At 37.7% G+C, this 19,138-nt stretch overlaps 1 protein-coding gene across 5 annotated transcripts in view; it reads right to left on the reverse strand.

The window, feature by feature from the left end:
• The window catches only part of REPTOR (repressed by TOR), a 57,243-nt gene that overhangs the window by 22,205 nt on the left and 15,900 nt on the right, over positions 1-19,138 (reverse strand). For 4 of the 5 annotated variants that reach the window (XM_076185823.1, XM_076185812.1, XM_076185817.1 and 1 more), the window contains 2 exons: positions 7,307-8,582; positions 6,974-7,078 (listed from right to left, as the gene is read on the reverse strand). In XM_076185823.1, the coding sequence (XP_076041938.1) occupies positions 6,974-7,078; positions 7,307-8,546 (1,345 nt within the window). In that variant the 5' untranslated portion in view covers positions 8,547-8,582. The remainder of the gene's footprint in view (positions 1-6,973; positions 7,079-7,306; positions 8,583-19,138) is intronic. The other variant, XM_076185826.1, reaches the window with a different exon arrangement.

Raw genomic sequence — 19,138 nt, forward strand, 5'->3', positions numbered from 1 at the left:
GAAGAATTCTCTTATTTTATCAAAATTTGCTTTTTCATACATCAATCTTCCTTTTCTATATTGTTCATTTCTTTTCATTTATTTTTTCTCATTTAGTTCTAGTTCTATCAATATGTGGTCACTTTTGCTTATTGGTGCCTGGTATTCTATCTTTTCCACTATTTCAGGTTCTGATGTGAATATTAGGTCTAGTCTCGATGGTTCTTCTTCATTTCTATACCTGGTGTTCTCTTGGATCCATTGTGTCATTGTGTGGTCAGTAATCATCTCAAGTAGAACACTACCCCATGAGTCTTCTCCACCCTTTACGGTCATCTCTTCCCAGCATATTTCTTTGCAATTATAGTCGCCCATCATAACTATTCTTCCTCCATCTTCCATTATCTTGTTTAGTGTTATTCTTGTGTCTTCTAACATGCTTTTATGTTCATTCTCTTCCCACGAGGCTGTTTTTGGGGGCACGTAGTTTATTACAAATTTTCTGCTCTTCTTATCTCTATCTTCTACTATCATAATCATCTCTACTGTATTGTTCCCATATGTGACATTCTTCACGCTTATATCCTTCTTAGTCAGGAACATAACTCCACCCCCTTGTTTTTTCTCTCTGTTTTTAATCCAATAATTATATGTATTGTGTCCTATGCTGTTGGGTGGTAGTGGACCTTTTAATTTTGTTTCAACAATTCCCATTATGTCCGGATCTTTTTCTTTCAGATATTTGTTCAGTTCATTCAGTCCTGTTATTAATCCATCTATATTTGTGTAGGATACTCTTAACTTTCTGTTATTTCCATTGTATTCTCTGTTTCTTTTGTGTTTCTCTCTGTTATGTTCCATTTCTTCAATTTCATATTCACTACTCTCCAGTAGAATTCTTGTTTTTCTGTCTCCGTTCTGGTCTCGTTTTTTTTCTTAGCTTCATGTCTTTTCCTTATTTCCTCCTCTCTTTCCTCTTTATTCATTTCCCTTTTTATTCATACCTTTCTATATTGTTCACTTGTTGCTAGTTTCCCTGTTTTGGATAAGATATTCTCAGCCGTAGTTTGTGACCTGAATTTAATCTTAATTGGTCTGGTCTTGTCTGTACTATATTTCCCGAGCCTGAATTTCTCTTTGATTTGTTTCATTATTTCTGGCTCATCTTCCTGAACTAATTCTAGTAAATTTCTTACTTTTTCATTTTCCTCTTTGATTCTTGTGGTTCTATCTGGGTTATGTTTCTCTTCCATTCCTAATATAATTATACATTTCTTTCTATCTGCTAAGTCTCTTACTATATTCTCCTTCTGTCTCATCACTTTAATAACTGAGTCTTCAGTTTGTTCATTCATTTGCTGTTTGATTATATCAGTAAATGCAACTTTACTGTTTTCTTGGATTTTTTTCCAACCCTCCTTGTTCTCCTTTAAGACTTTATTCTCTTCTTTTACTTCTTTTTATTGTTTTTTTAATTCTTCAATTTCCTTAGTTAAGTTTTTGTTCGCCTTCTCTAGTTCTTCCAATTTTTCAACTCTCTGCACAATGTTGTTAACGTGACCGAACCTAAATTCCCAGTGCTCGATCATCTTATCGAGCTTCTCTTCTAGTCTTGTTAATCGGCGGGGGGGGGGGGGGGGTTGTGTCCCCCCCACCCTCTTTAAATCCCTGGAAAATATTCTCATCACCTTCTACTGTATTGCTCTTATCTATACTTCTAATCTTTACATTTTTGTTAGACATTTCGTCATTGCTAAATTGGTCCGGACCTCGTTTGTTTAGATGGCGTCTGCCTGCCTGGGCCAAGTCCTCACCTTCCTCATTTCCTTCCATTTCCCTCAGTAATCCCCCACCCTCTTTAAGGGACTGTGGGAAGTGCTTATAGGTGAGCGTGTCATAAAAGTTGTTCAATTTCTTTGGTGAACTTATGTATACTTACTCTATCGGAAAGAGTATTATTGCATACTAAATTGTTTTAGTAACATGTATATATTACGTGTAGTTAATTTTTTCTTTTTCTTTTTTTATGATAGTATCTGTAATCATTGAAGTATCCATACGCATAGGTAATCAGCCTACTATGTAGGAAATGAAAGATTAGAGTCTTGGGAACAACTTCATTGAGTTAGATTTTTTCCTACTCTCTTTTGTTTTTTTTTATGATTTTTTTTATTTGAATAGTAGAAACTTCAGTGAAAATCTGCTATGATAAATTAAACAAAAAAATTAAGTTACAGTTTCCTTTTTTTTTTCCTAATCAAATTAAAGAATTACTCTTTCTCTTTACAAATTCTAAAGAATGAATGAAATCGGACAAAAAGAAACAGAGATATGGCTATTTAAATATAAAAAACATAAACTTTTCAGGAGAGGCATTTAAAGTTTAAAGGAGCACACCGGCATTTAAAATCCTCCGGCCGCGTACTCACTCGTGACATTGTCTATTTTTTTACGTTTCTGTTTAAAACTTTAAACAAAACTGAACTGGCTATCGAAAATTTGACTTTATTTCAATATACAGAATGTTTTTTCATGCAATGGGGTTGCCAGATGTCGCCAATAATTTATCTATTTCATTTTATAGATAAGAACAGAAACAGAATTGAGCTGTAATATTTGGTCAAAGTGTTACAGCCATCATAGAGAATCTTTTGAATACCTGTTGGTAGAAAAAAAGATAATACGATCGCATGCATGACTGGTAGGCTAACAGATACGCGACAGGGCGACATCCTTTCTCCTTTAGCTTTGAAGAGATACTGAGATCCTTGTGGTGATTGACGATTAGTGTTGTTGTTGTTGTCGTTCCCTAGACTGTCTGTCCGAGCAGTCCCGTCTCCCCAAGGAAGGCCACAGCCGAAACTGGGTTTTCCCACAAATCCTTTATAGAGTGTATGTTGTGTTGTTCGCGTGCATGATTGTGTATAATGCAGTCTTCCATTATGTGTTGTATGGTATGGGGTGAAGTGTTACATCCTGGGCAGCTGTTCACAACACGGTCGTCCAGCCTCTTCTGGTAGCTTAGAAGTGCTGGGTGGTGACCGCATCGCAGTCTGGCCAAGTGGACTCTGTCCTTACGTGGGAGAGAGGATTCAGAAGGGTGGATATCAGGGGGTCTGGCATGCAGCAGTGTGTTGTCTTTCAGTGTGTTAATGGAGCGGTGAGTGATATGATTATGAATATGTTTCCGGAGGCTGGTATTCGGTGGTTGTGGAGGAAGAGAAGAGAGTATCTGTGTGTAATAAAGGACTTTGGGTGTAGTTTTAATGTTTCTTGGTGTGTGTGGGTGTTCTGCTATGTAGTGTAGCGGGTGTGATGTGTTTGTGGTGGCTGCAGCAAGTGTTTGTGTGCCTCTCATGTCGAGGTGGTCTTTGACTTTGAGGACTTTTGTTTCATAGTGTAGATGGTCTGTAGGTGTTGTATTTGTGCAGCCTGTAATTGTTTTTAGGGCTTTGTTTTGTATGATTTGAAGGGTGTTGTGGTGTCTCACTGAGATTAGGAGCCCATGCAGGACTCGCATAATTCATCACTGAGCGTATGCATTGTTTGTATATTGTTATATTAGTTTCTTTGTTTTGTCCAAATGTTGTTCCAGTGATTGACTTAAGTGCGTTAAGTCTAGGTGTGCATTTGTTTTTTATGGTTGTGAGGTGTTGTTTGAAAGACATGGATGTATCGTATGTTACACCAAGAATTTTCGGTGTGTTTGTGTGTGGTATTAGAGTGTTGTTGATGTAGAGATGAGGTATGTATTTGTGTTCTTTTGTCCAGTTGGTGAGAAGTGTTGCTGTAGATTTGGTTGGGCAAGTTGCCAGATATCTCCATATATATTAATTATTGTAAACAAAACAGAACTGGGTATCAAAATTTTGACTTTATTTCAATATACAGAATGTTTTTTCATGCATGGGGTTGCCAGAGGTTGCCAAAAATTTATCTATTTTATTTTATATATTAGAAAAGAAACGGAATTGAGCTGTAATATTTGGCCAAAGTGTTACCACCATCATAGAGAATCTTTTGAAATGTTTACCTAAAATTCGTTAATTTTCCAGAATTTTTCGTGTTTTCGCGCCCTACAGTCCCTTAAATCCCTGGAAAATATTCTCATCACCTTCTACTGTATTGCTCTTATCTATACTTCTAATCTTTACATTTTTGTTAGACATTTCGTCATCGCTAAATTGGTCCGGACCTCGTTTGTTTAGATGGCGTCTGCCTGCCTGGGCCAAGTCCTCACCTTCCTCATTTCCTTCCATTTCCCTCAGTAATCCCTCCCCTTCTCCTTTTTTCTTACTTTCCCCTACACCATGAGCAATTTCCCCCCACCCTGTAAATACAATAGGTACTTCCTTTGCTTTGGGATCCACGAAATTTCACTTTTTCTTCAGAACGTCCTCTAAGCCATCCGTTCGTTGAAGTGTGTGTGTGTGTGTGTGTGTGTGTATATATATATATATATATATATATATATATATATGTATAATATATATATATATATATATATATATATATATACATATATATATATATATATATATATATATATATATGTATATACATACACACACACACATACATATGTACATACACAAAAGGCCACAATCTCCCTTCTGGTGGGAAGGTGACTATATCAAAGCACATAACCACACCAAGAGACCCAATAATGAACAAACATGAGAAAAACAGGAACTCCAGAATGAAAGGAGGGAGGTTAATGATGTAACATCACATTATTTGTCCTTGTTCAATAACACAAGGTATATCATACATACACCAAAAGGCCTTTTCCCCCTTACAAGGTGGAGTGGCCAAACACTCAACACATGACCATTCACTGCCCGTCTCGTCTTAACACCTCCTGGATGAGGGGTCATCCCTGTCCTCCTCCACACTTCTCAGGTCACAGGCAATGCAGCAAGATGCAGCACTTCCACATTATGGTCTCACTATAGGAGCTTGTTTACCCTTTGCTTATTATATAGTGATCTCCCCATCCTCACTTCCATCCACTCCAGAAATGTATACAACAGACAAGAAGAAAGCCCTTTGGGCTGCATCTTTTCTTGATCCATTTTTAACCACATTCAATTCACTCCTATTTTTTGCACACACTCTTCCCTTCTTTGACAGACATTCCTCTTGCATCTGATCCCTTCACTCAATCTCTCTACCCAATTCTCAGTCTTTTCCTTAGGGTCACTCCACCCACCTCTATTTTCCACATAATTTTTTCTAGTCTTTCCTTAGTCATTATTTCCATATGCCCAAATCATCTTAGCAGTCTTTGAACAACCTTATCTGCCAGCTCTCGTTCCTCTAGTTCTCCTTACCTCCACATTTCCCAACATCCATCTTTCTTAAATCTTTTTTGTCTTAAACATGTTTAGGGTCTTCCTTTCCGCTACTTTCAAACACCAAGTCTCTGCTCCATAATGCCATGGGCACAAACATGTCCACAGCATGGTTCCCAATAATCAGCAAATCAAATACAAGCAACTTAAAAATATTGCAGAATAGAGCACTAAGAGTAATTACAGGATGCACCAAGAGCACCTCTTATAGGCCACCTACATACATAGGCCAAAATCCTCCCAACAGAACACATGAAAATGACAGGAACACATTCTATACACACACCCCTTACTTTAAATCTCGCAAGTAGAACCTGCATAACACAACAAAAAATCACACCAGCACATGCTACTTGCATATCTACCATAACCTGTCAACCAAACCACACAAAACACCCACATTCACACCCAGATATCTAAACAAGCCCTTCAAGAAAGACCACTAGACTCAATACTCCAACAACAACCCCAAATACAAGTCCCAGAGAAAGCAACACTAGCATGCCTGCACTCACGTCATCATCTATCACCAAGACAGTTTCCAACACACAATGTCCCACACTGACTACACCCAAAAAACAACACATTATGTCTTCTCTGAGTGACTTTGGGTCCTGTCTGGAGGCTGTTGCCAGTTCCCTAGATGCCAGGGGTCTTCTGCAAGAGACCAGGGGCAACAGATGGACCGATTTCCACCACCACAGTTAAATCATCCTTGTCCTTCACTACATTAATAAATTGAAATATCTCTTTTCCATATCCTTAACTTCCATTGATAACTGTGCATCTGTTCCCTTTACCTTATCCAACTCGCCCTTTTTTCTTATACAACATTCTACATTTTTCAAGATTCTCAGTCAAACTACTACCTTCTCTTCTCTTGGCCTCTATTTTGTTTCCACCTTTTCTTCTATACCTCTCACATGCTTCCTAGTGTCTTCTTTTTATTCCTTTTATGTACATCTCTGCCCCCTACTGGTGCCACCACAACCATTACCACTACATTCACTTCTTTATTCCACCATTCATGCCCTTCCTTTTGTTTCTACCAATCCTCATCATCCCATACACTGTCTTTGCACACATTCAATATGTTACATACATACATATACCAAAGGCTTTTTCCCCCTACATGGGGGGGGGGTTAGCAAAAAAGAAAAAGGCATACAAACCACTCCCACCCACTCCATTTCCTATATATTCCACTCCCCTCCACCCTCCTCCCTCCCTCTTACTATTAGATAAATACAGAAATATTCCCACTGCAGAAGTTCCTCAGCTAAATTGTGAAATGAACTACTTCATATTTCACTTCTCAAATATAGTAAAAAAATAAAATAAACAGAAGTGAACCAATGCATCCTGCACTTCCTTACTTTATCACCCCTGGTCATATGATCAATCACGCTCATGTACACCAGAAATTGTGTACACAAATATACAATTTAACCATCACATAATCCCTCCACATTTAAATGGGAGCAATGCATCCAAAGAAACCAGAAATGGAGTCGATGCTTGGAGCCCTATCGAACACAAATACATATTCATATACTGGTAATGTATCTATGTATGCATATGTTAAATTCCAATTCACACAATCTCAAATATATATGCATACAAGAGTACAATGCACCTACCATTATCTGAATCAGAATCATAGTGTTCATTGTCCGAATCGTCGTCAGAATCAATGCCTTCATCAATGGAAAGATCGTGGGCTCCTGGAGACAAAATGCCTCCGACTGTAAAAGACCAACTCCAATTCTATATCCACACATACATAAGCACCTCACAATTATGACTGCTAAGATCTCTCATAAAAAATTATCACAGTTAAATCACAAATCTTAAAGCTAAATTATGTATATATATATTCCCATTACCAAAACAAGATTCCCACACTGGGAAAAATGTAAACTTGGTCACCTAGGGTTATTTTTAATTAGTCATGAGAAACAGCTTAAACTTACCTGTGCTTAGTGAAGAAGCAGATCCTCCAAACTCTTCGGCAAGAGACCCAGTGGACAGTAGATGCTGGCGTGGCTCTCTACGCTGCCATGCCTGCTCCAGAGAGAAGTTATGAACAGGAGCAGAGGATGACAGACGGGCACTCAGCAGTGGGTTGGCTGATGAGAGAGATGAAGGCCGAGGAACAGATATACCAAGAGGGGTGCCAGGGCTGTTGTCCATGTTCGAGGTATCCAGCTGAGAGGATGTGTCCAAAGGTGAGGTAGCTTCAAGGGGTGAAGCCACACTATGTGGGGAGAGAGGAGTGGTGGACACTGGGGTCGAAGAGGACCTAAGCAAGAGTTCTTCAAGAGCTGATGTAGACCCAGTATTGTTTTGTTGGAGCTGTTGGTGCTGCTGCTGCTGTTGTTGTTGTTGCTGCTGTTGTTGTTGTTGCTGCTGTTGTTGCTGCTGCTGTTGCTGTTGTTGCTGGTTCTGGAGGAATGGGACATGTTGTGGAGTGCTGCTGTTTGGACGCTCTTCAATACTTGCCAGGTGTCCAGAAAAGGAAGGTCCTGGCAAGGATGAAGAGGTCAGCAAGGGGTCTCGCCACCCTCCACCTTGAGGGGGGAAGGATGAAGCCAAAAGAGAGTAGAGGGAAGGACTTTCCTCTTTGATGGGCTGCTGCATAACACCAGTACCATTGCTGCTGTTACTATTATCATTTGCCATCATGTCAGTGAACATGGATGAAGAATGGTTTTCGTGGCGTCTACGAATTCCCATCACCTCGTCAGGTCGAACAGTTGCCATAGCAGCGGGTGAGTGATGTTGGTGGTCCAGACTTGTTGTGGTTGAATTTGAGTGAATACCAGCACTTTCGGGGTTCAATAAATCATCAAAGTTGACATTGTCCAGAAGGTTTTCATCAGTAGCATTGAGTTCAGCCAAGGTGGGACCCTGAATCAGGTCATCCACACCCAGCAGGTCATCCAGAGGTTCTAGCTTGATATCCATATCCATATCCATGTTCTGTGCTGGCCACAGAGACGGAGAGTTGGGTGTTAGAGGCGAGAGTCCAATGTTGTCCTGAAGAAGAGGAGGATTGCCTATACCCCACTGTGGGCCCAAGCTGTTCCCCTGAAGACTGGACTTGAATGGGCTGTGTTCATGCAGGTCAAGAGAGATGGTCGAGAGGTCAGGCAGGTCTGAGCCCCCACGACCTCTGGGGATGGGCATCCCTCCCGACACTAAACTTTCCATCTTGTGGCTCTCGTTCCAGTCAAACAGAAAGTCACCCTGAAAAGAAAATACAAAATAATGTTAATATGGGATTATATTTTGATGTACAAAACAAACCTAGGCCCATGCATCATCTAGTGGAATTAGAATTTTGTCAGCCATAACAAAGGCTGTATAGGGGAGATTTAAGAAGGGCAGCACAAGTTAAAAGTGGTCAGTTTGAGTGGAGATTAGTTCCCAATAATAAAAGAATGCTGATCTTGTATCATTCACAAGAAGCAACTATGGTTTATCAACTCTGAATTCAGGATACCAAGAAAATTTCCCATTAACAACAGAGAAATGCCTACTGATCTAAGTAAACAACAACAAAATCCATGCATAAATCAATTACTCCACAAGGACACTAATATTCATTCTAAGAAAATGGATAAACCTAATCTAGCCTTTAATGTATTTTGAGAAAACAAAACTGAAATAAAATAGAACATGAAATGTTGATTGTTAAAAATTACTGTGGACTGAAATTATATTGATATTGTAGAATCTATAAATAAATAAGAGTGGTACATTCAAATATATACATACATATACATATACCAAGGCTTTTTCCCCCTTACAAGGGGGGTAGCCAAAAGGAAAAAGGCACAAAATCAATCCCACCCATTCCACCCCTGAATACACTCCACACCCCTCCACCCTCCCTCTTATCTTAGCACCTCCTGAATGATGGGTCATCCCTGCACCTTGTCCACTGCCCTGGGTCAGAAGCAGTGTCGCAAGACACAGCACATCCACAGCAAGGCCGCTTCATTAAATCGGCGACCCCCCCCCCTCTCCGTCCCCCCATTGCATAAATGAGAGGACGGGGAGAAATCCCTTCGGGATATATACAAATAGATATGTATTTTCAAGATGACAAACTACACTTCCACTGACAAATATTCACTTCATTTCAAGATATCTACAGGAGAATCTCATGGACTGCTGCCAACTGTAATAGGGATCTTGGTTTTCAGTCAAGAGAAATCTGAGTCAAGAATTACCCAAATGCTTTAGAGAATGGAAGTTATACTTGTCCCATTCTATCTTGGAGCAGTCTTGAGCCAACAAGATGTCTGCAAGCAATTCCTTTCACTGGTCAGAGCTGAATTTAGTAGCCTCTTTTCTACCCACCTCCTTCTGGAGGTTGCATATATGCATTTTCTTTTTACTGACAAATGATAAACATCAGGCTCCAAACCCCTTGTCTTTTATGCAACTATGTATTATCCATGTCCACTTTCTTCATTCTTTCCATCACTAAATTTTTGTTTCTACTCTTAATCTATCTATATACTGAAAGCTTTTTCCCCCTTATAAGGGAGGTAGCCAAGTCAGATGCATCTACCTATACCAACCTATTTCACTCCCTCCCACCCCTCCCATTTCAGCTCCTCATGGATGCCGGGTCATCCCTGCATCTTAACCCTGTAAATCTGGAAAATGTTTCATATGACCCTCCATATTACCCCTTGAACAAAAACAAATGACAGGTACATGCTAGTGGTGTTCCTATAAGACAGAGATAAATGAAATTAATTTCCTGCCACCTGTCTTTAAAAACCATAAACACCCAAGATGTCTATGAACACTGACTGTATTTCCTAGTACTGTCATATCAGAAATCTCATACTCTCAGTTTAAAAATTTTCTCATTTTTTCCCAAACCCTGATCTTTGACATAAAAAATCAGAATACATAACAACTGGAGGAGATAAAACAACACAAAAGTGGGTTTATAACACAAATACAAAAAATAAACCACTTTCCAAAATAAACATAAACAATCACTCACAGATAAGAGCAGAAATAATCACCAGATTATGCTAATAACTTTTAACTTCTCTCCCTCCTTTCTACTACCTCCTTGGATATATCCTTCACCACCACCATGACTCAGCCTCTTTGGTACAATACGATCTCAAAGAACAGAACGGCTGGTTATCTAAAACGAAATACAACCCATCTATCAGTTCTGGCACCCGCCAGAAAGTTGCATTTACCTAATTGTAATATCAAGAAAGAAGATATACTTGTGCATGGAGACACATTATGTCTGTACTTGATTTTTCAGCCACTGAATAATCTAAACTCAATTCTATATAAACTTGGGTCCTCAAGTTCACAGAAGTGACTGGTGGTTAGGGTTTTGTACAGCCAAACAGTCACCTTTACCTGATGTGCACAGGCTACCATAGCAAGTAGCAGTTACTGGTAGCTGTTCAGGTTGCACCAATGTTTGCACTGTGCAAAGCAAGGTCAAATCCAACATACTAGACTGACATAGATACAAGATATAGCACATACTATGTTCTTATGGTTACTGAACTTGTCAATTGTCCCACCTCTCATTCTTCCCAAATAAAATATTGATTATGCCCCTGAGTGATCAAAACTACCATAGTTCCAAAAGGGTCGTTTCTTGGGGATCTATTCTTGAAACTAGCAATGAAACATGTTTGGGTAATACATTTCAGCTGACAATTCAGTGCTTCATTCCTATCACATCAAGTTAACAACTGTCGCAAATTTTGATGTCTGTTGTTTATAGTTGTATTCAAACATAATTAAAATTATATACAATTTTGCAAGTATTGACATTTAATGATGGGTAAAGTTGTGATTTTGTTGTCAACTGATGCATTCTGGAAACTAAATAATTAATTATGGATACCTTAATGATTATAATGCATAAATGCACCTGGAGCAAGAAATTCGTAGATAAGGATGAGGCACTCCACATACTTTACAGGAAATCAGTAGTCCCAAAGGAAATCGGCTACAGCCACCAAATTAGTCTATAAGTCACTCAGTGAAGAGATCTTGTGCAGCTGGCTGAGCAAGTGCAAGACAGTGTAAGATAAGGTGTTCTCTGTCTTATGTGCAGTAACTGTATCTTTGGCACTTTGTTGCCAAGCCAATACTGTGCTGGTATTGTTCTAGTGTTGGGTGGTAACCTGGGTGTTGGCATGCTGTAATGCATATTAGTGATTTTTTTTTTTTTTTTTTTTTTTTGTGGGAGAAGGGTATGCTGTTGTGTATTAGTGTTACAAGTTTACCTTTGTGATGAGTTGTGCCCTCCCTGGCTGTGGTGAATCCAATGAATGTGGGTAGTGTTGTTTTACTTGTTAATTAGTTTCCTACATAAGTGTCATGCATATGGTGTGTGTGTGTGTGTAGTAATTGGCACTGTTAATGTTTCTTTGTGATATGTTTCAAGTATTATGGTGTTTTTGGGCAAAGGTGAGTGTGTTGACTGCAAGTCCAATTCCTTGTGTACTGGTTAAAGTTTATGACTGTGGTACATATAAGATGGATTAAGGAATTTCATGTGGGGCATGGTATTGACGTATATAATTCATGGTTTTTGTCTACTACAAGGGCCTAGATTAGTTTGCATGTTACTGGGTTGAAGAGGGCAGAGTAGGATGAGCACCATATTGACCTTCTTATGTGATGGGGGGGTGGGGGAGTAAAGATAGATAAGAAGGAGAGAGTTCCTAAGCCTGTTCTGATGATCAGGTGCAACTCTGGGTTGAAGTTGGGATAATGGTGAGGACTTTGAGCACAAAGTTGATGGTTAATCTTGCAATTGTTTGTGTAACAATGCTTCCTGCTATTGCATTTTCCTCTGCAGCAGCATCACCTTGGACAGGTCCCACCCATCAATGACATGATAGATGGAATAAACTACAGGAACATGTTTCATGATATAGAGATCATAAAGAGAGAAGTTATGAAAACTGTAAACTGCTGGAGATGAGATTTATATATGGAAGAAGTAGAAGATATAGTTTAATAATAATAATGATAAATTAGGGTCAGTCAATTAATCCAAAACCCAGGTCTTTCCAGCAAGAAACATGAAGCCCCCAGGCGGCAACTGGCCATGACAATCAGTTCAGCAGACAAATCACTCGGTGAAGAGACTGTGTTACTGTCTGGATAGGGCAAGGTCAGGGCATTTTAGAATCAGGTGTCAAGTGTCTTCTGTGTGGTGGTTGCATCTCGGGCAGTAGGAAAAAGTTGGACACACATAAATCAGAAGAGATTCAGTTATGAAATGATTGACAAAGCAAAGGAGAAATAGGATCTTGTAGTTTTGATTATGAATCTATTGCCTAAAAAACATAACAGGAGACACATGCTGTTGACCTATATAGTGTCATTTCACTATAATGATAACACCATGTATTGAAAAAAAAAATATATGAAAAAATTGTCTCCACACAAAATACAAAAATACAATACAAAGATCAACATTTTTAAAGTGACTCTTCCTGGCTGACATAAGGCCATTTAAAAAAGATGGTCCCCATCCGCCTATAAAAGTAAACCCAAATAAATTATATATATTTTTATTAAAGAAAATATACATACTTGTATATATGTATATATGTGTATATATATATATATATATATATATATATATATATATATATATATATATATATATATATATATATATATATATATATATATATATATAACTTAACACCTAATCAATTGGCATGACAAAGTAATTGTGCTCTAACTGTAACCTATCTTATCCTGGGTATCTTATAGTGGTCTTAAAGGGTCACTGCAGAAAGTGATTTTCCTGGAACTTCATGTATCAAGACAATTTTGAAATTCATGTTGTTTCTAATTTCTCAATATTAATTTACTAGTAATTTGCATGTCATCTTGAAATAATATTATATGTTTTAAATCTTTATTTTAGTCTTTGATCCAAATAATTCCATGCACAATCATTTAGGAACTTCATTTCCCCCTTAACTTCCTATTACATTTGTTTTTTTTTGTGAATGCTGAGGAGTGTCATCAAATGATAAATCCTAGATTCTCATGAAAAATATAAACAAGAACCTCCTTCCCTCCCACTTTTGAAAATTTTAAAGATCACAAACTATTTTTTCTGTGGCCTAATATACATGGCTTGACAAGATAAACCAGAATTGCCTACACCAAGTAAGGAACAAATTACACAACTGCTCTCTTTAGGGTAAAATACTAATGACAGTTAAAATCCAACACAATGTTTGAAAGGATATTATGAATTAGTTTTCCACAGAGATGCACTAAACTAATTTGTGGAACAAATTGGAATAAACTACTCAAATAGACAACAAATTAATCTAAGGTGAAATTTGGCAAGGATAGAGGCAGGATCCTACGAGATAACACAGTAAATGGGAAATAAGTATCCTGTTCAATAACTTCGCCTGCGGTCGTCATGGAGAGCAATTACTTTTTGTGTTTTTCATCTCCATACTTAGAAGAGCCACATATAACTCTTCATCACCGATAACCAGTGGTTGTATTCTTGTGGACAATATCATGCCCAAGAATAAAAGATAGATTTTCCTATCATTATAACAATTAACCTAATACTGCATGACTGGTCCGTAAAGGTGTCATGAAAATAATGATTACACGAAACTTGTGCAGTCAATACTTCACAAGGGGATAGGAGTTATGGGGCAGCCACTTGTTTCATAATCTACAAATCACAGAAACCAAAAGAAAGTACCTACTAATTGAAAACCCCATTACTGGTATTAAACTTATCTGGCAAACTTAGCATTAAATCGTTCAGTGCAATGTCCAATTGTTATACTGCCGTATAAAAACCTTCACTATCCAGTAGTACTCTTTAATTGTGGAAAGAATGATTTAAGTGATACGGAAGTACTACTGTTCTCGCGCCAAATCCGTGGCGCAAGTTCTCTATTACAACGCACGCGCAAGGTCTAAAGTATTCAAGTACAATATTTCGTGCACTGATAACAAGAAACCATAGACATACATATATTAGAACATGAAGGAGAGCGAACAGCAGGAACTTGTACCTATGAACAATTAAAAAGAGCGAGTTACAAATGCTGTACTGTTGAAATTATATATTTCAAAATTAGCCAATTACACTACAATTCAATTTCAAGACAACAGCTTCATTTCCATGTCTTTGAGATCCCGTCTTTGATGTTTCAGGGGTATAAATAGAGCTTATAAACACTGTTTACTTTTTCATAAAATACCACAACACCTAAATAAAAATATATATACCAAGGACTACATAACTACCGATCAAACCAGTATGCGCAAGTTACACAGAATAGAGCCTATTTACCGAAAACATAAGAAAATGCACCCACGTGACAACCAGGGGTACCAGGTACCAGGTTGAAGAAAATCTAACAGCACATCTATCTTCCAAAATGACAAATTATATAAATAATGATAATGTATAAACATATCGAGAACATGCGATGCCCTTGCTCACATGGGGGTACCCTGGTTTTGACAGTCTGGTTTTAACCAGATCAAAATGAATCGTGAGAATCAGTCCAATTCCTTTCATGGAATCGCAAAGTTTTAGATTGAAAATTACTAATTTCCACCATTAATTACACATAAAATAATTGCTTCAGCTTATTCAACAACCAACATGCTGCATGTATAAACGTTTTTTTTTAACATGGAAATATCTGTAAGTTTATCTAATGAATTCTGATAAAAAAAAACTCGCAATACATTTATTGTAAATTCGAATATAAAATTTTTAATCATCAGCAATACATGAGAAATTTTATTTCTCGTTGTGCTCGAACGAGTGATTCTTTCTCATTAGCAGCAAAATATGTTATCCATTAATAGACCGAGACGATGCCATATGCAAGCTTTACCTCGAATACCGTTTCAAACGTTTTACTTTCTCCCAATCATTGTTTTTATTAAAACAAGGAAATACATATTCATAATGCAAGAACGTGCACTACTGGTTAACCAACGGCAGTACTCCATTGTTGATTTCTTGTGACCGACAACAATTGATGGATACCTCGACGTCAACATCGGGCATCAACACACGCGACTATCATGTCTTCAAAACAATGACTGATAAATAACACCCTTACAATTCTGAAATACGACTGATAAGGTGGCAGATAAGATACTGATATCAGGTGCTTTCTGAATCACATCAACAGGCAGGGAAGAATTAATTGAAAAATGTGCATTCGAATGAGAAAAAAATCTTCACATATAACTAGATGTAGTTCCTGATGGGATCCACGACAATTGAAGAAAATTAATCAGTATTTTTCTGGGATATAAATATTCTAATATTTTCATTATAATAAATAATGTTGACGATGATGACAACTGCTCCCGGAGCTCTCGCTGATACAAGTTGTTACTGCCCTCTTATGCAAGGGGATAGATATAATGGTGTGTGTAAGGTCACAATATTAGTCATATATGTACATTAAAGGTTGTCTCCCCCTATAAGTGTTAACATAATATGCATAATGTTCAATGTCGGATAAAGCACAACAGGTAACGTCTGTGTTCCACATCACTGTCGGTGAGTGATGGTGGTGGTGGTGGGGGAGGTTGTGAACAGATGCCAACAATCGTCTGTTGGCAAGAGTTTGCATTCCAACAAAATCTGGAGCATTCTAGTTGTCTTGTAGCTTGCTGCTGTGCAAAAATGAAACTAACAATTTTACAGCGAACCAAATCCAATTAACGCAACAATGTGTGGAACATTGCTTGTATGACATGTCGTTCGTTTCATTCCCCAAGATTTATTAAATCGCTATGAGTTTGTCAATAAACAAATGAATGAAAATAGATAAATACAAACGAGTAAATACAACAAAACAAATAAAACAATTACAATATAATTTCATAAAATGATGAACAGGGATGTGGGCAAGTTATAGAAAAATCTATAGATCAGTAAAATACATTTCCCTCTTATAATTGTTTAAATTCTTTTCAAATCAATGAACACTTCATGAATTACATTTAGCAAACGCTTCACTTTAATTTGTGCTACTATAATATATATATATATATATATATATATATATATATATATATATATATATATATATATATATATATATACACACAAGACGGCGCAGCATTTGAGAAATCGGGAGATAACTATTGAAATTAAGGGTAATTTTCAATGTACTACGATATCAGAGAACTGACACAATACAAGTAAACATTACATGTACAGTGCCATACACTGCCAAACTAATATAATTTTGAAAGCGAATTAAAAACCCCGCCAATAAACAAATGTATGACTCAAACCCCTTCTCAACAACTCAGAGGCCCAAATGAAGTTGCAAGATGACGTAACACGTATTGCAAGACTGCACAAGCAGCAGCTGCAACATCTTCCTACAATGGGCCTCACTGCAAGGCGCTAGTGATGTACAGATAAAGTGATCAGGCAAGTAAACGTGACACATTGATGCAATGTTAATAACATGCCAGGCAATCGAGCCAGAACGGGGAACAAACTGTCGCCAAAGGAAGACTAAGCCGTGCGGTGACGTCACAAATCACGTGATCCGCCCCGTCAAAAAAAATGTCCCTATGACTAAGCATCAACGACAATGCATTTGTTCCTTCTAGATTAATTTTTCATTTCTTCATTCATCTGTTCCTCATTACTAAAAAATCTAACTAAAACACTACCGTTACTAGCTAATGTAATCTGTTTTGGATCAGCCGCAGCGTTTGCTAAATACAACAAAACAAAGTCAGGGGGAAGTGTACATGATGCAAGCATTCACAACTGTTACCTTGGCTGGTGTCTCCATAAACATTGTACCTTTTCTTTACATTTAAATCATATAGATACTGCATTACTATCTACCAGATACCACAACATATGTGTGATGTTGGTTTAAACATTATTTCATGAAAAAAACATCAACATGTTAAGGGTCTAAATAGAAAAAAAAATTATGTTTCCTCAAACTTGTGACGTAATAATAATAAAAAATACCCACATAAGAAACATTACACAATCTTCACACTTGGGTGAACAAACATAAAGAACAATGAATAAACCTGACAGAACAATGTCATGCTGAGTAGACAGAACTAGCACAACCTGAGCGCGCGCGCGCACACACACATCCGTTAGAACTTGAATACAATCGTTTGAAGACAGCCCGAGTATATCTAGCGACCGTTGGATGCATAACATGAATTATATATATATATATATATATATATATATATATATATATATATATATATTCATATAAAAAAAATATATACATATATATATATATGTATACACACACACACCCACACACACACATATATATATATATATATATATATACATATATATATATATATATACATACATATATATATATATATATAAATATATTACTGGAAGATGGACTAATTATACAAAACGAACATTATAATAATAGTGATATATAGTAATAATGATAGTGAAATAATAATTAAAATATTAACAATACTACTACTTCTGATACTAATTATAATAATAATAATAACAACAATAATAATAACAATAATCATAATAAAAATGATGATGGCGATAATAACAACAATGATAATAATGCTATAAAAATTGCATAGGATGCAGCCTCTGCAGAGGATTCTCTGCAATCAAATTATACATTCTCCTGCATTAATACAGTTGTATTAAAACAGAAACTAACAAGTAAATGAATTAACAAATGAATAAATTAGATAAACAAATTCCACCACTTAACTATTATATATATATATATATATATATATATATATATATATATATATACATTTGTATGTATGCATATACAATATATATATCAAATGCACCTTAGTAAACAAAGTCGTCGATGTTTGTCAACAACTGTCTCCCTCAGATTACACAGTCAATACGGCACCGTACATGCATCAACATCATTATCCTGGCCAAACTACTTTATTCAGTTGAGGGAGCGGTCTGGGAGGTGGGTGGGGGGAGCAATAAGGGGGGGGCAGGTGGAACGAGTCCCCCCACCCCACCCTCCTCGGTTCCAATTCCCCCCCCCCCATGAACTGGATAGAACCGCCTGGCCTTGGGGGGGTTAGGGCGTAGGCCTGCGTATCCGTGTTGAAGGTGTTATATAACAATGGATTTCGCAAGTCACTCTTTCTACCATCACACACACACACACACAAACACTTCAAGAAATCCTTCCTCTCGCTTTCTCTCTCTCTCTCTCTCTCTCTTTCTACACACGCCCATATAACACCTACACATCGTACCTGAGGAGAGAGGACACAAACAACTGTGGCTTCTCTTTGGCTGAATAACATAGCCTGAGCTTGTGAAGTGGAGTAGGAGGAGGTGGATGGGAGGAGGAGGAGGAGGAGGAGTGTGTGCAGCGTCGCTGAGCAGGAGAAAGGGGAGGGGAGGAAGGAGGGGAGGGAGGGGGGGAGTCCCGGAAGACAAGCTGAAGGTGGGGGGGAGGAAGGAGGAGGGGGAAGCTTCCTGGAAGACGCGGTAGGTGAGGGGGGATGGGGGGAGGAAGGAGGGAGGGAGTAGTCGGCCAGCGAAAGATGATAGTGTTTATTTCTTGTCGGCCATTACCCGAGGCGAATTTCTTGAAGTAAAGGAAGAAGGAAAAAAAAGTAGAAGTTATTTTTTTTCTTTTATAATCTAGTCCTATTCTAAGAACAAGATACGGGATTTGGCTCCATAGGGGTGTATAACACCCCGACATATTGTCTGCATAAAGTCACGCACTGAA

This window comes from Oratosquilla oratoria, chromosome 1 (assembly GCF_046742065.1).
Source record: "Oratosquilla oratoria isolate Oo_2021 chromosome 1, ASM4674206v1, whole genome shotgun sequence".
Lineage (NCBI taxonomy): Eukaryota > Metazoa > Arthropoda > Malacostraca > Stomatopoda > Squillidae > Oratosquilla > Oratosquilla oratoria.